At 38.3% G+C, this 20,040-nt stretch overlaps 1 protein-coding gene across 1 annotated transcript; it reads right to left on the reverse strand.

Annotated features, from left to right (window-relative positions):
• Nucleotides 1-115: 115 nt before the first annotated feature.
• LOC139935987 (short coiled-coil protein A-like) lies at nt 116-12,936 on the reverse strand. The gene is made up of 5 exons (XM_071930660.1): nt 12,819-12,936; nt 9,843-9,973; nt 9,300-9,455; nt 8,274-8,412; nt 116-6,352 (listed from the first exon to the last, which is right to left on the reverse strand). Exons 2-5 carry the CDS (start codon nt 9,928-9,930, stop codon nt 6,319-6,321), a joined length of 417 nt encoding a protein of 138 aa, XP_071786761.1. The 5' UTR covers nt 9,931-9,973; nt 12,819-12,936; the 3' UTR covers nt 116-6,318.
• Nucleotides 12,937-20,040: the final 7,104 nt, after the last annotated feature.

Consider the following 20,040-nt stretch of genomic DNA (forward strand, 5'->3'; position numbering starts at 1 on the left):
TGCTATCAACAAATTCTAAGTCAATGGAAAGGAGGTCAACATAAAGGGGGGGGGGGCACAAGGGTTTGGATGTTAGGCAATCAAATGTGGCACTTCTCAAAACAAACTTGTTTATTTTACATTGATTTTTGTTTATTAATTCACAGCCACAATTTATTTGTAGACACTGTCATTACTTGCATGATTATGGCAAGACTTAAAAACACAAAAAATAACCATATAAAATGAAGATTACTTTTTAGAGATAAACATGAAAGCCTACTTTAAATAGAGACTCTACATTATTTGTACAGGAGATCTTTTTTTTTTGCTTAACTCCACATTTAATACAGTTACACACTGAATTATTTAGGTGTTACGGGATTTAAGCGAAATAATTTATAAGGGCAGTGTCTATGCAGGTTTCTCTCTCTAGAATCATATGAAATAGTCATTTCTTCAAGATGATAAATTATACAATCAACCCACAGGAATATATTCAGAAAAACACTGTTCAAAAAGCTCTCAGGCAATCAAGCCCACTAAGCACATTAACAATCTTGCTTAGCAGAGGTAAGTGCCAGCCAAGATACAATGTAAAGTACAATTTTTGTTGTTGGTTCCCTGCAAAGTTTTGCTTAGCAAATCAATTTCTGCAAAACAGCTTTGTGAAATTTAATGCCACGCATAGAACAGTGCTTAGAAAAAGTGGGTAATCAGCCAAGCAGCATGTTAAATAATATATGCTAAACTCTCATCAGAGAAATTCGTGCCCAACGCACAAATTTGCTTACAAACTGACATGTAGAATTGATGATGATGAACAATGAAGAGACCCATGAAGTTACCTATTCATTTAAAAGTTACTATATATTATTATCTTAATGCTACATAACCAAACATCTGTGCTTAAAGCTGTGCCCTGTAAAGCACATGAATCTTGGAGCTGTAAGCGCAGAACTCTGCGGTAAGTGGAAACATGATATTGGGCCTTGGTGTGATATGCACAAGTAATTGTGATTAGTAGGCCTACAAGTATTAACTTTGATGGTAAAGGCAGTAGTATACAGATGTAATACTATTTGGTTTTTAACCTTATACTGATGTCTGTAAGCATACATTGGTTGTTCTCATATGTTGTGTTTTAAGCAGCTCTGTGAAAATGGGCCCAACTTTAAAGGAGAAAAGGGAAGGACAAATTCAAATGGCTGGCAAAAAAACCCACATGTGATCTTAATAGTAGCTGGTGGGTTTGTTTTGTTTAGGAAAGCACCGAACGTCCAGTGCTTATCAAGCAGCCCACCAAGCAAAGTACCATGTCTATAAGCACCATGTTTGTTTTTACTGGAATTCTGCAAACTTTGCTGAGCAGAAAATGTAAGCAAAAATGTCTGCTTATGCCGGTTTGCATCACACTGCTTACCAAAGAATTGTGGGTTTATGGTGCCCTTTATAATATGGACTCCTATGAGCCGTGCATCATGGCCAGGCGTAAGCACAGAATCCACGCCTAGCGGCACCATGAAATTAGGCCCTGGTCTCAGGTGTTAAGACACATGAATTAATTACGGTTATTGACAGATTGCCTAATTACTGTGTTGATTGGGTAAATTACAATGGATACTCCATGAAGAAAAACCTAAACAAAATATAATGAGAAAATTAACACATAATAATCACTATCAACTTATTATATATGTAAAACTATACTTCTTTCTTTGCCTGGGCTATTTACAGATATCAACAATGTCAGCAATGGAGCACCCAACCAAGGCCATTCTAAAATGAGATATGATTATGTTGCTGCCTTGGGTTTGATTTGTAATTAGGTCTGAAGAGAACTGTTTTTCATTCGGACAGGAAGCATTGAATGAGAAGGACGTCTAACAAGTTTAAATAAGACTGCTGGATGACTGTTCTGACTTTTTTTTTACAAAAACAATAATATTTAATACAAAAATTGTAAAGTAACTAAGAATTTAAAAAAATGCAGCAAAAACGGTTTCCTGGGCATTTCCTAAATGCTTTATAAAAAAACAAAAGAATACATTAGACTAAATTTGGTAGGGTTGATATGTGCTTTCTGAATGGACACTTTATCACACTGTATTTGTTGTAGAATGTGGACGAAATTTCTTGGTACTTCAACATTCCTAATCCACTGTAATTATAATCTTCAATTACACTGCACATATCTATCCTGAAGAAAAAGTCAGATTTTTCTTTTATTTTTTCTTCAAAGGTTAGGTAGGGTATACATGTACCAATGATTATCGCCCCCAATATTAATGACCAGCAACGTAATTGTTAAGGCTGCAGCTTTTGATGGTGTACAACTTTTGAGGAACAAAGCCCTTCAAAGGCGTGTGTGCATTGGCGGATACCGGTGCAGTATAAGACTTCGATCATTTTTATTCAAAAACTTTTCTTTCTGAGAAGATTGCTGCATGAAATGCTTCTCAACATTGTGCCTCCCTATTTCAGATTTTTCTTCATGTCTGGACATAACCGCTCAGATTTTCTGTGTTATCTTGAAATTCGGTTTCCACGGGTTAGTTTTATTGTATATCCTACAGTTATATAGAAGTAAAATAATGGAACGGTTCAAAAAGCCAAAGGTATACTTTGCCTTAAAAAAATTAAAAAACTAACAAAAAACTTCTCATAATTTATCTTCTGAAACAAAAATTTGTTTAACTTGTCATCAGAGAGGGTTGTCCAGATGTGGCCAGATTAAAAAAATAATATTGATATCTGTAATCTTTTACTCTTAATAATAAATTAAACTGCCCATGAACTTATCACCACACTTTGCTTTTGTATCAATGTTCACTGTGAGGTTACAATACAAGCAAACAGAGGAGGATGAAATGCAGACTTATCGACATTACTTTAGACTTCAAGATAAAAAGGCGTCCCTAGCTCCGCCCAAGTGCCCCCTCGAATTGCCACGCTTACAATTTCCTTCCCAGAGTTCACCTTCCTTGGGGAAATTTCAAGACGCCCCATGAAAAGAATTGCAAGTCCAAGGGTTCCTAATACATGTCGGAGATGTAAACTACAGGGCTCCATTGATGGATGTACATCTAACAATGTGGCCTATCATGTGAGATTAATCAGTATTGAGTCAAACAGGACTGATACTCCACCTGTTGGATGAGGAGCTCTAAAAGGTCCACCAACCATACACATACATGTAGGATTTGAACTGCCTCTAGCTACTGGGCAATCTTGGTGGTCTAGTTGGTATGACACTGCTCTAGAATTACAAAGGTCGTGGGTTCGAATCCCAACCGAGTAATATGTCTGTGATTTTTTGTTTCCCCAAAACTCGGGGAAAAACTGAGTTGATGTACAATATATTGCAAACAGTTCATTTTTATAGTTTTTGTTTTGTGTACATGTTGTTGTTTTCTTTAGTCATCAGCTTTTCAAAGATGATGACTGCATTTTATAGAGGGCAGTATATGATCTTGTGTACCTCTTGTGGATAACTTAGAATAAATTAAGGCAGTAACTGATGCAGAACCTCTTCGTTTGAAAACAAATCCTTTTGATTTTGAATGATAGTTAACCCAAACAATATTTGGAATTTGTAATATTATTACAAATACCTAAATTTGCTCATGAACCCTGCACAGACCCTAAACTTCTTCATAAAGCCAAACACGTTGAATTCATTAAATGTCTTATTACTATTGATAACAATGTACAGAGAAAAAATAATACTACTATTAAAAAGTCAAATTATTGCACAACATATACAAATATGGGGTTTAAAAAAATCGTGGTCCATTATCAACAAAGATGTAACGCTTATTGCCCAACGCAACTGAAGTCTCTATGACCGATGCCTGAGAGTAATAACTTATAATCTGCTTCAAGCAGATTCCTGTAAAATGTCTTCAAGGAATTATCCTTAGACTCCGTTTGTCTGTCCCTAGATTATGATCCTATTAATATTCTACAGCTGCCCCTTATTCAACAGTTACTATCAATATTAAAAGAAAATACCCTGCCACTTTGTGGCAGGTGATGTGTGAAGCAAATGCTCGCTAGGAAAAAAATGACAGGTTCGTTTCAAAATAAATGTGAAAGTTTTCAAGATTCAGGGTTGGATCTGTCCAAAAAGTAAAAATACAACGACTTCTAAGATGTTAATAGTGAAACACGTTTGGAATTTTAAAAAGTGAATTTATACTATTGGGATTCAAATTCTTGCAGACTTGACCTTGAAGGTGTACTAAACTACAGCACTTGTTTTTCTACACTGTACACAGTTAAATAACTTCTACTACACTACATTATACTCTACAACTGACGTATTGCCATTCACACTGAGATGTGAGAACATGCTGGGCATTGTACATGTACATGTTAATGGGGGAGTAGGGCTTTGAGTAGATATACATGTACCCCCATTGGGAGAATAGGGTTCAAATCAAGAGCAATGCGTTATCCTAATTAGGACAGGTTGATTGAAAAGCCAAGTGAGTGCTTTTATGTGTAAAACATCCATAGAACAGCGTCAGCAACTGGTTAATTTGTGCCTGTGGCATTTTCCTGTTTAGAAAGTAGGGCTATGAGTTCCCCAATCAGCAGAATAGGGTTCCAGTCAGGAATAATGCTTTATCCCAATTGGGATAGCTTGATTGATTAGCTATGTAAGTAGCAGTTACTAGAGTTTGTATGTCCACTACATGTACATCTATATAGAACAGCGTCAGCAACTGGTTTTATTGGTGCGAGTGGCATTTTTCTGTTTGGAAAATGGGGCTATGACACTGTACATGTAGATACATTGTATACCCCATCAGGAAAAATATGGTTGCAATAGTTGCTTATCCCAACTGGAGCCGAGAAATTGTCAGCAACTAGTTTTGCACAACATTTCGTTAAGCTTTATGTACATGTATCTTGAGAATGCTCATACTGAGACATCTAAAGCCAATCTATTGTTACAATGTGTTTAAGGGTTTGCAAAACACTTGAGTGATTTCCTTGTAATGCTTTTTGTATCTTAGTATGTATGCACCTACATGTACATGTACACATACATGTACGTGTTAAAGCTACAGGACACTTGCGACAAAGATGATATGGAGAGTGAGGGTGAACAATTGTTAAACAAGGACCACAATGGGTATAGTTTCGCTGCATTTTGTATGTACATGGAAACCACCTATGATTGTTTGCCTGATGTACATGTACATGTTCATAGCAAACAAAACAGTGTAATGTGTACATAAGCACTTACCAGTACTAAATCCTAACCCCCACCCCCCCCCCCCCCAAAAAAAAAAAACCTTTTTAGAATGTGAGACTGGAATTGAACAGCCATCTTCCTAAACACACAGAAAGATAAGTTTTACAGTACATTGTACATGTTGTACTACGTTGCATCTGCAGAGATTATGCACTACATAATGAGCTTTATGCAATCAACATGTTGTTAAAGTCGTCTAAGTTTACAGCAATGTTAAACCTTTGTCATGCTGGATGATGCTGGATGCATTAGCATTTCTTGATAATAACACCTTGCAAGATTAGAGGTTTTACATAACGGAGGCTCAATGTGGGTAATCTTACTGTTATTAAAGTGTTTTTCTTGATCAAACATTTCTCCTGGTCTACTCGCGTCCTAACTTTAAACTACACTGGCAGTCAGTAACAAGCTTTAGTTGGTATATTTGAGTTTTGCGAAGTAGGCAACACATAATTAGATTATATGCTTCTGCATTAAAGACTACTTTACACGTTCGATGTACATCGGCATGCCTATCATGATAGCAGTACACTACACTCGCTGGTTGCAAACATTTGGATTCCTACAGATACAATGAATGGTTTATATTACACAGCTTTTCTCTTGATCTGTGACCCTTTATTTATTTAAATTTGTTGGCGGGTTTATTGACCAACACCGGACCCAGCCAGTTCTATCCTTCAGCTTTTAACACGAACGACTGAAAAAATGTAAGCAAATTGGACCACACAAGTTATGCTAAATAGACATTCAAATAAGCTAGTACGCATTTTGCATAATTGTCACATGCGTCATGACGCCATGACGCGCCAAGACGCACGTTTTCGTTAAGGATACTTTCTCAATAAAAACGACAGTAAGATTTTGTTTTTTGCCAACGAACTGGGGAGAGAGATTTGCGCACGAGAACTCCACCATGTGGTATGAGCAGAATTACCGATACGTTTTATTTGGTGCTAAGAATGCGACGAGTAGCAACGACGACGTGGCAGTTCTACACATGGTACCTCTCCAGTTGGTTGGGACTGTTCTGCAAGAACAGTGAACACACACACACACACATGATGAACGACTCACTTCTCCGTCTTCTTTCCCTTACTACCAGACCTGGTGTACAGAAATAGACACACGTACATGAATTATTTATAACATGTCTTCTGCAATCTTGATATTTCATAGAATTTGTCAAATGTACTCCTAAAGAGTCTGAAAATAATACTACATAAAAAAATACATAATAGTTAATGATTAATGTAGGCCTAAACTACAATCCTAACTACCAACCAATACATTTAAAGTACAATTGAAAAAAAAGGATATTCTAAAGATTTTCTAAGGGACAGGGTATGAATTCTATGAATAAATTAGAAACATTAATATGCATAATAACTATATCATTATATAGAGTAGAGTACAAGATTTGAAGAGTGAATAAATCCATTTAAGGGGGTGTGTAATTTACTTAACAGTGGACAGTACATGTACTGTACACTAGTCCTAATGTACACTACACTCAACTGGATTTACAGTCTCTAGCAAAATCAATGAATTATTTATTATACTCAATCAATCTATCAAATAGGCAATCAAATATGTATACAATGTGCGAAAAAGAGAACAAATCCCCTCCTCAATGCTTTGAGTGTGTGCAGAAAACTATGTGCATTCACACCACACTACTAGGTTAAATAAGAGTTCAAACGCAATCATCAATTTCAACAATAGTCAATCTATCAATCGATCAATCAATATGTGTATGAATGTGAGAAGAGAATATTACATCTCTTCACTTCTTTGAGAATGGCAAATAATATGAGCATTATGATGTAAATCAACTGGTTATTGGTTAAATGATACTTTATACAGTGTGCAATGCAATATCAATGATTTATCAACAAAACTAAATGCAGTGTGTGCATGTTGACATGCAAAAACATCAATCAATCAATCAATATGCAATCAATGTACATGTGTATGTACCAATGTGGGATGAGAATATCCCTTCACTGATTTGAGTGTTTGTACCATGTCCATGTACATACGTGTACACTCTACTGGGTTAAATTAGAGCCTATTTGCAAAATGAATTATCAACAAAAAACAAAGAAGTTTCAAGAACAATCAATCAGTCAATCAATCAATACAATAGACAATTTCAACAATATCAATTAAGCAATCAATCAATAGGCAATCAATATGTGTACCATGTACGGTACACTACACGGGGTAAAATGAGAATCTAAATGCAACATCAATAAATTATTGGCAAACCCAAAGCACTTTCAATCAATAGTCAATCAATCAATCAATATGCAATCAAATTTGTCAACAGACTTAAAGGAACAAACAAAGAGAAAGATCACATACATACATGCATAATGAACAGTTTATGAATCAGGCAATGTACATGTACATGTAGTCATACATGTACATGATGTAGGAATAAAAATACACAGAATATGACAGCAAAAAATTCAAGAATATGACAAAGTACACCTACATGAATGACAGGACAGCCAAATCAAACAATGGGTGACTGAATCTCATATTCGTCACATTATCATAAAAAGCAAATTATTTTACATCTGAATAAAAATACAAGTATCAGATATAGAATACAAGTCTAAGACACACGTAATTCAGACATTATAATAGAATTACCAATCATGTCAACAGTAATGCATTTAAAACATGGTACATGTACACATTGTATAGTTTGACTGAAAAGAAATACAAATTGATAAAGCTTGGCATGGACTCTAGTAAGCATTCAAAAGTAAAAGTGTCAATAGAAACAACATGCAATCACAACAAAATCTAAAATCCTGCAAAACAAAATCAAATAAGATTTAAAAAAAACACACATTGAAAGAGACACCATGGATGGCATGATAAACAAAATGTTTGCCATCATGAATTTTGTTCAATTATGGCAAGGATGGGGGTGATGATCTTTATAGTATGCTAGAGCACAGGTTTTATCTGTGATTGACGTCCTAATTTTAACAGTTCAGAAATGACTACTCACTTCTTCTTGCTTTTTGGTGACGTGGACTGGAAAACACTGGACGCTGACATGAGATTCTCAATGTATTGGCCTAGGACTTGGTTCTCGGACTTCAGCTTCAGGTTTTCCTCCTTCACTTTGTCAACTCTGGTGGACAAATCTGATGTGCAGACAAGGAATTGAGAGAAAATTGTTAGCCTTCGTTATATAGTATCTGAGAATATTGAAGTTGGAATATTGTAGTGATGGGATGATGTAGTATACAAATATTGACTGCTTCGAGTGCTACATGTATGGTTAAAACTACTACTCCCGAGCTGATCCCCGGAGCGTTCTATTCGGAACAGCCGGCAATCACCGAGGGAGTCGGAGTTTATCCATATCACGAGTAAAAGCAGTCAATATTTGTTTTATAACACCCCATCAGACTACTTATCATCCTCGTGCACGTAACGTTCGTACGCTCAGGTACACAGATGCACAACTGATTGGGTTCCAGGTGGGTAAAAAGATGTCTGGGTACTGCATGCCGTGTGATAGTCGTCGGACTATCACATGGCAAACGATGCCATGCACTATCACACAGCCGCTGTTTCTAGCAAACTAAGACATGTCATGTGACACGCTCTAAACCAATGAAAAGGCAGAATATTTGTAAGGAGTGTTATATACAAATATTGACTGCTTCAAGTGCTGTGATTTAAACTGCAACTCAAGAGGTGTATTCTAGAAAGGGGAATAGCACTAGTAGAAAGCAGTCAATATTTGTTTTGTAACACACCATAAAATATTGTCTCTAGACGTCAAGGTAACATGAAGCTACTTCTGTGGGTATAAGTTCATGGTAGAGTGGTTGCTATGGGCTATTAAATTTACTGTTACGTGTGCAGTAAAGTATTTACAAAGATCAAGGCCAAAGAAACTTTTGTATGAAATCTACAAGGGGTTGTCGTACCGGCCTATGATTCGAATTTGCAGTATTCAAAGATGGATTTTAGTAGATAAATATTGTTTTTATGTAAATTTATGCATCTTTACGGAACGTACCGTCCAGTGTGTTCTGTAGCTCCAGTACTTGGCAAGTAAGTCTTGCCTTCTCTTCAGCATCCTCGCTGTCATCAGGGGAGCAGTCCAAACTTGTGCTACGCATTGCTAGATCCCCAGTGCTACTGTCTGTGCTCATTGGCCTGGGTGAAATAACACCTGGTGGCAGGAGATTATAAACATAAACATACAATCAAAGTAGGGGTATCATACTGCAGGCTTTCTGTTTCATACGGATGAGCATACAACATACATGTAACAGCCTGAAGTGATGTAATGTGATAAAACAGTCTGGGCCCAATTTCATGACTCTGCTTACCACCAAAGTCTGCGCTTAAAAATCACCATTCTCCGCTAGCGAGCAAGTGCCAACAGTTTACAAACTTTTCTTCTTGTTATGCTCTGATTATTATTATCAATTAATAATAAGTAACTTACGTAAGAGCCTTGGGAATCTTTATCCAGAAAATGGAGGATCTGGCATTTTTTTCCAAGGAAGAAGAAGTCCAACCAACTATTCAAATTTATGAAGTTAAAAAATCTCACCTCTATCGTCGTGATCTATGCCACCAAATGCACCGATGTCACCATCCGTTGAGCTGGGTGTGGATGGAGACACTATAGCAGTACTCATTTCTGGGGGTAAGTCAATTCTAGGTGGTTTGTCTTAGTCAACCCTGCATGTGAAACAAATGGAAACGAAAAATTAGAAAATGAACCAGAGGGAGAGGCACAGCGTGAGCCTGTTACACGGCAGTGCTGCAGTGCGTGTGCGCCAAATTATGCGTGAACGGCAGGCATTGTAAACGGACAACGCACACGCACTACCTCGTAAAACCCCTTTCACAGAATGGTTTAGTCCAACTCGGCCGCGGCTTGGCAGTTTGTCAATCCAATAGCACCTGGTGACCCAAAAATAAAGCGTTTGCAAAGCGCTGAGACAGGTTCAAAATATAACCCTGGAAATTCGCTCCGGGATCTGGTAAGTTTTTACCCTTGATAATGTTTATCTTTAAAAAAATGTCTCAATGGAGTTTTGAGTGTTCATTAGACATTGAGGATTAAGCTCGTGCCCTTAGAATTTGTGGCATGATTTTTGAAAGTGGTAAAAATTTTGCAAATCTGGTGACTAGTACAGGCCTCAAATTTCCCGATTTTTAGGGCAAGGCCACTTTGGCCTTGAATTTGTCAAATTTTGAAAGGGCACCAAGGTCATGAGGTAGGGCACCAAGGCCAACTTAAAATTTCAAAAAGGGCATCAAGGCCATAAAAAATAAAGATCGTAAAACAATTCTGTTAAGGTCCATGAAGGCTATTTTAATTAACCATTTCATTACTTTTGCTTTCCTTTAACCAAAAACATCAAGTTTTTTTAAATGTATTTAATTTATGTAATTTGATTGATTAATGGGAAGTAAAAGTATGCATGAATTTTTTGTTGCGATGGCCAGACATAAACAATGAACTGTCACTTAACTGTGTGCAGCGGAGATTTTGTTGCGACTGCCGGACGTAAATAATGAGCTGTCACTTGACTGTGTGTAGAGCGGAGATTTATTCAACGGACATACATGTACATGTACCTTTCATGTACATGTACATGATGCGTGACTTACGTAACATGGCCCACGTGCACAAACATGTACGAGTACCAGTGAACAAGCACAATACCAGTGGAATAGGCGAACGCCCAACCTCGAATGAAACCGAAATTGTGATTAGCTGGTACCCATCATGGACAACCATGCGTGGGTACACGTGTTGCAAGATGAGTACCAGTGCGATTGTTCTCAAATGGTCGTTGCAAGTACATCCGGCCCGTGTATAAACTTCGAGTACACAATGTGTATGGATGCACGTCTGTCGTTCATTCTGCATCGTGCACACACATGCACTGCATGCTGCCGTCCGTTTCAATGGACTTCACAACCGACCGCGCTCTGTGTGCGTGTATTAATATAGGTTGATTTTATGTGCACACAGACGGACGGTATCAAAACGTAAATTTTGATCTCAAAAAGGGCACGGCGGCCATCGGAGAAAAAGGGCACGGCCTTTTTGGCCGCGAAAACGTCCAATTTTCTCGGGGCACCACGGCCAGTTAGAAGGGCACCGGCGGCCATGGCCGTCATGGCCGCCGGGAATTTGAGGCCTGCTAGTACTAGTGACTAGCTGTCCAAATTATACATGTTGGACAAGATTGTCGTTTGCTGCTCGAGATAATCTCGTACTGTAACCCTCCGGCCTGGCTGCCATTGGGAGGAGGGTTACGTTATCGCAACTAGGGGGTAGGGCCAAGACTATTCCATGTGCAGGAAAGCGCTCTATGTTGTCCATGTTCTACAACTACACATGTACCTACAAGCTACATGAAAAAGCAAGATGGCGGCCGACTGCTTTGCTGCTAAGACTAAGTAAATAAGAGAAACAATTTTCATGAGAAAAGTATTCAATTTTTATAACTGAAAATTTACTTAAAACTTATAAAAATTATCTTTACGTAAACCCTTACATTACAGTTCTAAGCCTCTTTTGTGGATTTTAAATGTCTATTTGGAGGAGTTGACGGCACCAAGCGAATTGAATGATGGCGAGTTGGTGGCAGGTATGTATATGAAGTAGTGTAGGAGGACACGTCGTCATGACTGAAGTGAATCATGTGAATGTTCTTTAAAAGCAATCGCACAACATCGACAAACAGAACTGTCCAAAGGCCAACACTTCGTGTATCACAACTTATATATAAAAAACAAACCAGTGAAAAGTTAGGCTCAATTGGTCATTGGAGTCGGGAGAAAACTAAGGGCAAAACCCACCCTTGTTTCCTCATATTTCGCCGTGTCATGACATGTGTGTAAAATAAATCTGTTATTCTTGATATTGAGAAGTGCTAATTTTGTTTATATTTTCTCAAAGAGTAATGCATTGGATAATATGGTGGCGATTTTTCCTATTTGTAAATCTGTGAACTTTTAATTTTTGTTCTGTTGAGAAAGTGTCAAAATCCAATGGCTTTTTTAAAATTGTGTAAATATTATGTGATGTAAAATAGTTTTCCTTTCAAAATAAGCATAGTACAGACAGTAGACCATACTATCAACATAACAATCTGGGCTCGCAACTGACAACTGTGTTACAGAGTTTCAGTTTTAATTTTATCTTTCCAAATTGAGTGAATCATCATATGCAAATGACACACCACTCACCAGTCACTCATGCCAGTCATTGCCAGTCAGTCACTGAATCCACCACGAACCAATATCTCCCCTTGCCTGCATACATGACAATTATTTGAGATACGTACGCGATATTTCCAAGATTTTTTAGGTTACAACAAGGAAAAAGCCATCTAAGTCAAGAATTGACTCTTGTTTTGCGAGTCGGTCTCAGCTGCGTCTCAGAAAAGAAAAAATTGTCCGGAAAATGGGCATGCGTTTTGATAAATAATTAACTGTACAAAAAGGAGCCATTAAAACCACAACATTACATATCACTGAAACTAACAAACGAAGTAATCCTTACCTGGACAAATTTTGTACGTTTACTCCGCGGTAGAACATCAAGTACATGAGAATAATGATATGATTTTTCCACCGGGTTTCGGAAAAATTTCACAGAACGACGGCCATCTTGTTTTTTAATCGCACGGAATTGTGGGAATGGTTGGTTAAACTGGCTCCTCGAGCATGCGCAGTGTGTCGCTAGAGAGAACCGCGCCCAGATGCGGTGAGAGCGTAAGGAGTCTTTTATTTTTCGTAATAAATCATGAGACACATATTATAGCATAGTGGTTAGTTAAATGATTCAAAGAGTGGATGCTTGAGAGAAGGACATTGTTTTACGGAGAAATTTTGCTGGTTCTCTACTTCAGCGACAAACAAAGAAACAAAAATATCTGAGCTGTGGATTAATAATAATAATAAAAAATAATAATAATAATGAAAACTTATAAAGCGCACAAATCCACAGAAGTGCTCATGGCGCTAAAATACAAACAGTAGCATTAATTAATATACAATAACAACAACAAAAATTAAAATGTAAACCTAAGTTGAGAGAAATCTAGAATATGTGGTATAGAATACAATAATACAAATGCAATATTTAAGAAAAAAAATGAGTTTCATACTTTTCAATAGTTATTTTTGACCAATTTCGGAAAACAACCTGTAGGCCTAGGTCTAAATTGACTTATAAAACAAATATTTTGTAAAAAAAAACAGTCTACGACCATAGAGCCTGGCTAGTCTAGGGAGGTGCATATTATTGCCAACAGTTATTCTTATCCATAATAATGATTTAAAGTAATGGAAAACATAAATAAAAAGACAGGGTAATCCGTATAATTTTCTAAGACCAGTATCCTCACTGGTGATAAAAATCATATGCATTCAGTTAAATAACAAACCCGCTGAAATGTATAAATCTTTCTGGTCATCGAAGTTGCAAGAAAACACTCAACACCCTCTTTATTGCACAAACGAGTTGTCTCACTCATAACACTAGAATAACAGCTCCCCAGTGCTCTACACCATGTCATTTTTGAGTATTTTTAGTCTTTTTCAATAATGCTCTAAATTGTAGGCAATTATTGTCAAAAAATGTACAACTTACAACACGAAACCATGTGGGGGATTCGGCAGTGAGAAAACAGAAACATAACTGTTTCGGTGTAATTCAAGAACTTAATGTTTTTCAATTCAAAAAAGGGGCAAAAAATGCCAAACAGTTTATAAGTTCAAGCTCAAAATGAACTTCATGAACTCCAATAATTGTTTTCATGGTAAGGCAAACAGCGTGATATCTCCACTGCATGTCCAATACAATGCCCAATGCAATACAATCCCTCGCCCCCCTTAAAGGCACAACAAAAACTTTGGTTGTTGTCAAAACCATTGGTGTTTCTCAACTGTGAAAACTCTGACTCAATTGGTCATCAGAGTTGCTAGAGAATACTGAAAGAAAAACACCCCTTTATGCACAAAACTTGTGGTCTTTCAAATCCCTTAAAAAGCTTCATGAGAAATTACCTCTTTCTAGACAACTATACATCAGAGGAAGCAGTTTCGCACAATGATCAACAGCTCTCCATTGCTCGTTTACCAAGAAACTGTCTATGCTAACAATTATTTCGAGTAATTACCGGCGTAGTGTCAGTACCTTTAAAGACAATTGATGTTGATTCCTAGCACATGTGCCCAGAGAAAAACAAAAAACATTGTTTAGGAAAGACCTTTCAAAATAATACGAAGCATCAAACAAGCAAGCTTATGCTGATTCAATTAAAAACAGTCTTTGGATTTGATTGTCGAAAAACGGCCGCTGGCGGCGTACCGTAGACAATGTAATGACGAACAGGAACCGATTTTAAATGCGGCTAGCCGAACATAAATCCCAGGAAACAGTATTCATCTTTTACTATCGTAAGGCATTGGGGGTGTTTATAAGGAATGGATTAATGCCAGCAGTGTCAATAAAGACAATCAGAGCTTCACGTTTACGAACATGTAAAACTAATAGGGATTTGATGGACGGGTGAACAATGTGGATAGCTCGGGGGGCTTTGCTCGCAATTGCAGAGACCTTTAAGCCGAAGCTACAAGTGGAATCAAATTATGATATTGAAAGAGAATATTTTAAATTAAAGGTGTCGATCGAGTTTTTTTATATTCTATTACAGAGTACATGGTGACCCTCGGGCGCAGCAACGATGCATGGGATAAACAACTGCACACTTTTGTAAACTTAACTAGTTTAATCTCGGGACTTTAGTCCAGTGGCTTGTTTTGTATTTCTTATTAAAAAAAACTAAGTTGAATTGAATTTAGGTAAAGGCATTATGTAATTACTCAAAATAATTAGCATAAACACTTACTTTGGTAACAAGCCATGGAGAGCTGTTGATAGTAAAACAAAAAACAATGAGATAATAAAACGACTCCCTCTGAAGTAACGTAGTTTCCGAGAAAAAAAGTAATATTTTCCACGAATTTGATTTCGAGACATCAAAATTAGGTTTTGAGGTCCCGAAATCAAGCATCTGAAAGCACACAAGTTCGTGTGACAAGGGTGGTTTTTGTTTACCATCATTATCTCGCAACTTCGACGACCAAAATTGAGATCAAATTTTCACAGGTTTGTCATTTCCTGTGCATATCAATTTTGAGATACACCAAGAGATAAGACTGGTCATTGACAACAATTACCAAACGTGTCCACTGTATTTAATAAACATTAATAATGATAATAATTATGTGAATGATGAGCTTCTACCACCAGATTGATGCCATTCTCTTTATTATAGTAGATGAATACCCAAATGGATCCAACCATTTTGCCCATCACCGACGGCATCAAAATAACATTTTTCTACCGAATGGACGGTTCAGTTATTGACCCCAATTTAAATAAATCAGGGGGGGGGGGGGACACACCAAAGGGCAAAGGGTCAACATTCTCAAATCAGTGCCCCCCCCCCCCGTCCACGCCCCTCCTCCCGGGACATGTGCTGCCCCGGCGAAGATACAAGATCGTTAAATGTTCTTGACGCACACACCTAATTATAAAATTTGTTTTTTATCAAAGTCGTTGCCAATGAAATGTCATTTAGTTAACAACCCTTCTCCACTTCACAACGTGCAATGCCACCAACTGCAAAATCAAAGTTAATTATTTCTTTTTTCCTCGGCAAAATGTTTTTTTTTACTAAAAGTAAAAGAAACTGTCAATGCTAAGTGAATAAAAATCGATGTAACCTTTTAGGTTCTGAAATTCGCGCACGATCGCCTTCCCTGTCATCAAGTTATTTCCACCAGATATCTTTGTGGATTCAGTTTATTCAGAAATAAGAAACGGCTCGATAATGTTACTCAATTGCAAACATCTGAAACATTAGAAGGAAAAATATAGGATGTTCAACAATGGTCCGCCTACTTAAAAGAAGAAGAGGAAAAATAGAAAGGAACAGAATATTGGACAATCAATTGTCCGATATTCTATTACCACTGAAGTACGTTCTGATTGAATCATACGTTCAACGATCATGTTTAAACCTTCAATATTCAATTAGCTTGGTGTATTGGATTGTTATAATTGTATTTGGCAAGCTGGATTATATTATTGTTATTTTTTTCTCCATCTCTTTATTTTCTTCTTCTTTTGTTCCACCGGGACTGTAATTCGATTTAAATTTATTTGGACAGTGTGGAGATAACTTGTGTGACTCGAGACAAATCACGAATTGAATCTTCCCCCAGGTGGAGAGACCGTGGTTCTGTGGAAGGGAAGTTAAATAATAATAATAATACTTCCGTAATAAATAGGTCATCAATTACAAGCTGACTTGTCCCACATTCCGTGCATACTCAAAATAGAAACGAGCAATTATAGAAAGAAAAACAACTTTTTTGTTATTTTGTTGGTAATTCGTATTGATTTTTATTTCGTAAGCAAAAACAGCTCAGCTACATCTTATATAAATTTACAGAAGTCAAAAGGCCACAGATCCGATTCGTTATTGTCTTAAGATACCAGTTAAGGAAAAAATACTTGGAAAATGTATATAAAGACATCATAAAATGTATCATTGTATTAAATATAGATTTTGGTTCAGTTTCTTGAATATTATATCGTATGCAAAACCCAACTTGAGGACGAGATAATACCACATGAATAAAATAGACTATTTTAAAGAGCTATAACAAAATGCCAAAGATCCGACTATAGGGCCTAAGGGTTTTAATAAGAACAGGAAAAAAATAGATTTATGCCGCAATATCCAACTATAAATTGTCTCTACGGAGGACAAAATTAACTTTGAAAGTACGGCAAATGTCGGCATATTATATCTGATCACACAAACTGCCTAACATTGTGCTTTAAAAAGCCCGTGTGGTTAAACCGCTTACAACTACAGCAAAAGTCACACAACACAACATGAAGTGAATTACAAAGTTATTTATTTATAAGTTTACAATACAATATTAATAGCCAAAGTAAGCGGGTTTTAAACACAAAGCCGAGGTATAATGACTTCGAAAAATGGCAAAAGTAATTTGAAACCCGATTTGTCTCGCTCACGTCATGGTTGCAGATGAACAGGGACTTAGGGCTTGGAGCTTAGGTATCCGTCATTAAATTTGATATTGGAGAGCAACGTACCGCAAACGCCCGGATCCAGCAGCCGATTTCACGAAAAGTTAGGATTAATCCTATCTCGAGATAGGACAAGTATTAACTCGTCCTATTTTAGGATGGGGTCAATGCATCAAAACGTCTAAGGTTTACCGAACTTAACTCGTCCTAACTCCTAAGATGAATCCTCGGTTAGGAAGAGTTTGGTGAAAATGACGGCTGGATCCGGGCCCCAGAGCTGGAGACTTAGCCGAGGTTTGAAACTGAAATCATTCCAAAACTTGTTTTCCGATTAAACTGAAATCATTCCAAAACTTGATTTTCCGATTCATATGTAAATCTTGCATTATACCCTATAGCGTCATTGGGTATGTGCATGCGCATACTGCACCAAAAACTAATCGAGCATTAGAAATACTTGTCAGTTGTCAAAATGCTAATTATACGGAAGCGTATATAGGACATACCGAAAAAAAAATCGGGTTCCACTATTTCGCCCGGGCGGATTACTAATTCACCCGGGCGGATTACTATTTCGCCCGGGCGGATTACTAATTCGCCCGGGCGGATTACTATTTCGCCCGGGCGGATTACTACTTCGCCCGTGCGGATTACTATTTTGCCCGTGCGGATAACTATTTCGCCCGGGCGGATTACTATTTCGCCCAAGCGGATTACTATTTCGCCCGGGCGGATTACTATTTCGCCCGGGCGGATTACTATTTCGCCCGGGCGGATTACTAATTCGCCCGGGCGGATTACTATTTCGCCCGGGCGGATTACTATTTCGCCCGGGCGGATTACTATTTCGCCCGGGCGGATTACTATTTCGCCCGGGCGGATTACTACTTCGCCCGTGCGGATTACTATTTCGCCCGGGCGGATTACTATTTCGCCCGGGCGGATTACTATTTCGCCCGGGCGGATTACTATTTCGCCCGGGTGGATTACTATAGAGGGCACAACGAATATAAACACATACCAAATAGTAATCCGCCCGGGCGGATTACTATTTCGCCCGGGCGGATTACTATTTCGCCCGGGCGGATTACTATTTCGCCCGGGCGGATTACTAATTCGCCCGGGCGGATTACTATTTCGCCCGGGTGGATTACTATAGAGGGCACAACGAATATAAACACATACCAACCCTAATCCTCACTTCACAGTTAATCCGCTGGGCGAAATAGTAATCCGCCCGGGCGAAATAGTAATCCGCCCGGGCGAAATAGTAATCCGCCCGGGCGAAATAGTAATTCGCCCGGGCGAAATAGTAATTCGCCCGGGCGAAATAGTAATCCGCCCTGGCGAAATAGTAATCCGCCCGGGCGAAATAGTAATCCGCCCGGGCGAAATAGTAATCCGCCCGGGCGAAATAGTAATTCGCCCGGGCGAAATAGTAATCCGCCCGGGCGAAATAGTACATCGCCCGGGCGAAATAGTAATCCGCCCGGGCGAAATAGTAATCCGCCCGGGCGAAATAGTAGTCCGCCCGGGCGAAATAGTAATTTGCCCGGGCGAAATAGTAATCCGCCCGGGCGAAATAGTAATTTGCCCGGGCGAAATAGTAATCCGCCCGGGCGAAATAGTAATCCGCCCGGGCGAAATAGCAATCCGCCCGGGCGAAATAGTAATTCGCCCGGGCGAAATAGTAATCCGCCCGGGCGAAATAGTAATTCGCCCGGGCGAAATAGTAATCCGCCCGGGTGAAATAGTAGTTCGCCCGGGCGAAATAGTAATCCGCCCGGGCGAAATAGTAATTCGCCCGGGCGAAATAGTAATCCGCCCGGGCGAAATAGTAATCCGCCCGGGCGAAATAGTAATCCGCCCGGGCGAAATAGTAATCCGCCCGGGCGAAATAGTAATCCGCCCGGGTGAAATAGTGGAGCCCGATTTATTTTTCGGTATGTCCTATATACGCTTCCGCATAATTACCATGAAATGAGTTTCCCTTTATATTTCACAATGATTGTTCGTGAGTATGTGCGAATTGCAACAATAATGTAGTGCAAACCAATTACAATTTTAATTTAACAGACACCTGTTATTTAATTAACAAGGCATATACCATGGGTTGTTTGTTTGTCTATAATAAGTATCGTGTGGGAAATATTACAGTTTGTCATAACAAACCGTAGAGGTGTGGTCAAGTCGTTAAAATGTCTGTCGCTGTGATAGCGTTCCGACTCTCCCCGCAAACAATATATTTTATACGATTTTATAAAGGTTTTATTGATGTTTTGTGTTGATCACCACTTTTTTCAACGGTAGTAAAACCAAAATTATCCACTGTTTTTTTTTTTTTTTTTTTTTAAAGCAATGTCGGCACTGTTCTAGTTTTCGGATCCGCCCACGAACTATTATGTTGGCCCTATAGTTCGGCATAACGACATTGGTTTGACGTTGGCGATCAATATTGACAAAGATGGAAAAGTATGTTGAGATGTTGCAGCAGGTAGATTGGCTTTAGGTTGGCGGTCTTGAAGTCGACATAACGGCCGGTAAAATATGTTAAGATGATAGTAGCCTTGCTCAAGGCAGTCGAATTTTTCACTCCGAAAACCGCCGCTGTATAAAAACCCACCCGTATTCACTGTGCGTAACAACATCG

The sequence above is a fragment of the Asterias amurensis genome, chromosome 4 (genome assembly GCF_032118995.1).
Source record: "Asterias amurensis chromosome 4, ASM3211899v1".
Taxonomy (NCBI): Eukaryota; Metazoa; Echinodermata; class Asteroidea; order Forcipulatida; family Asteriidae; genus Asterias; species Asterias amurensis.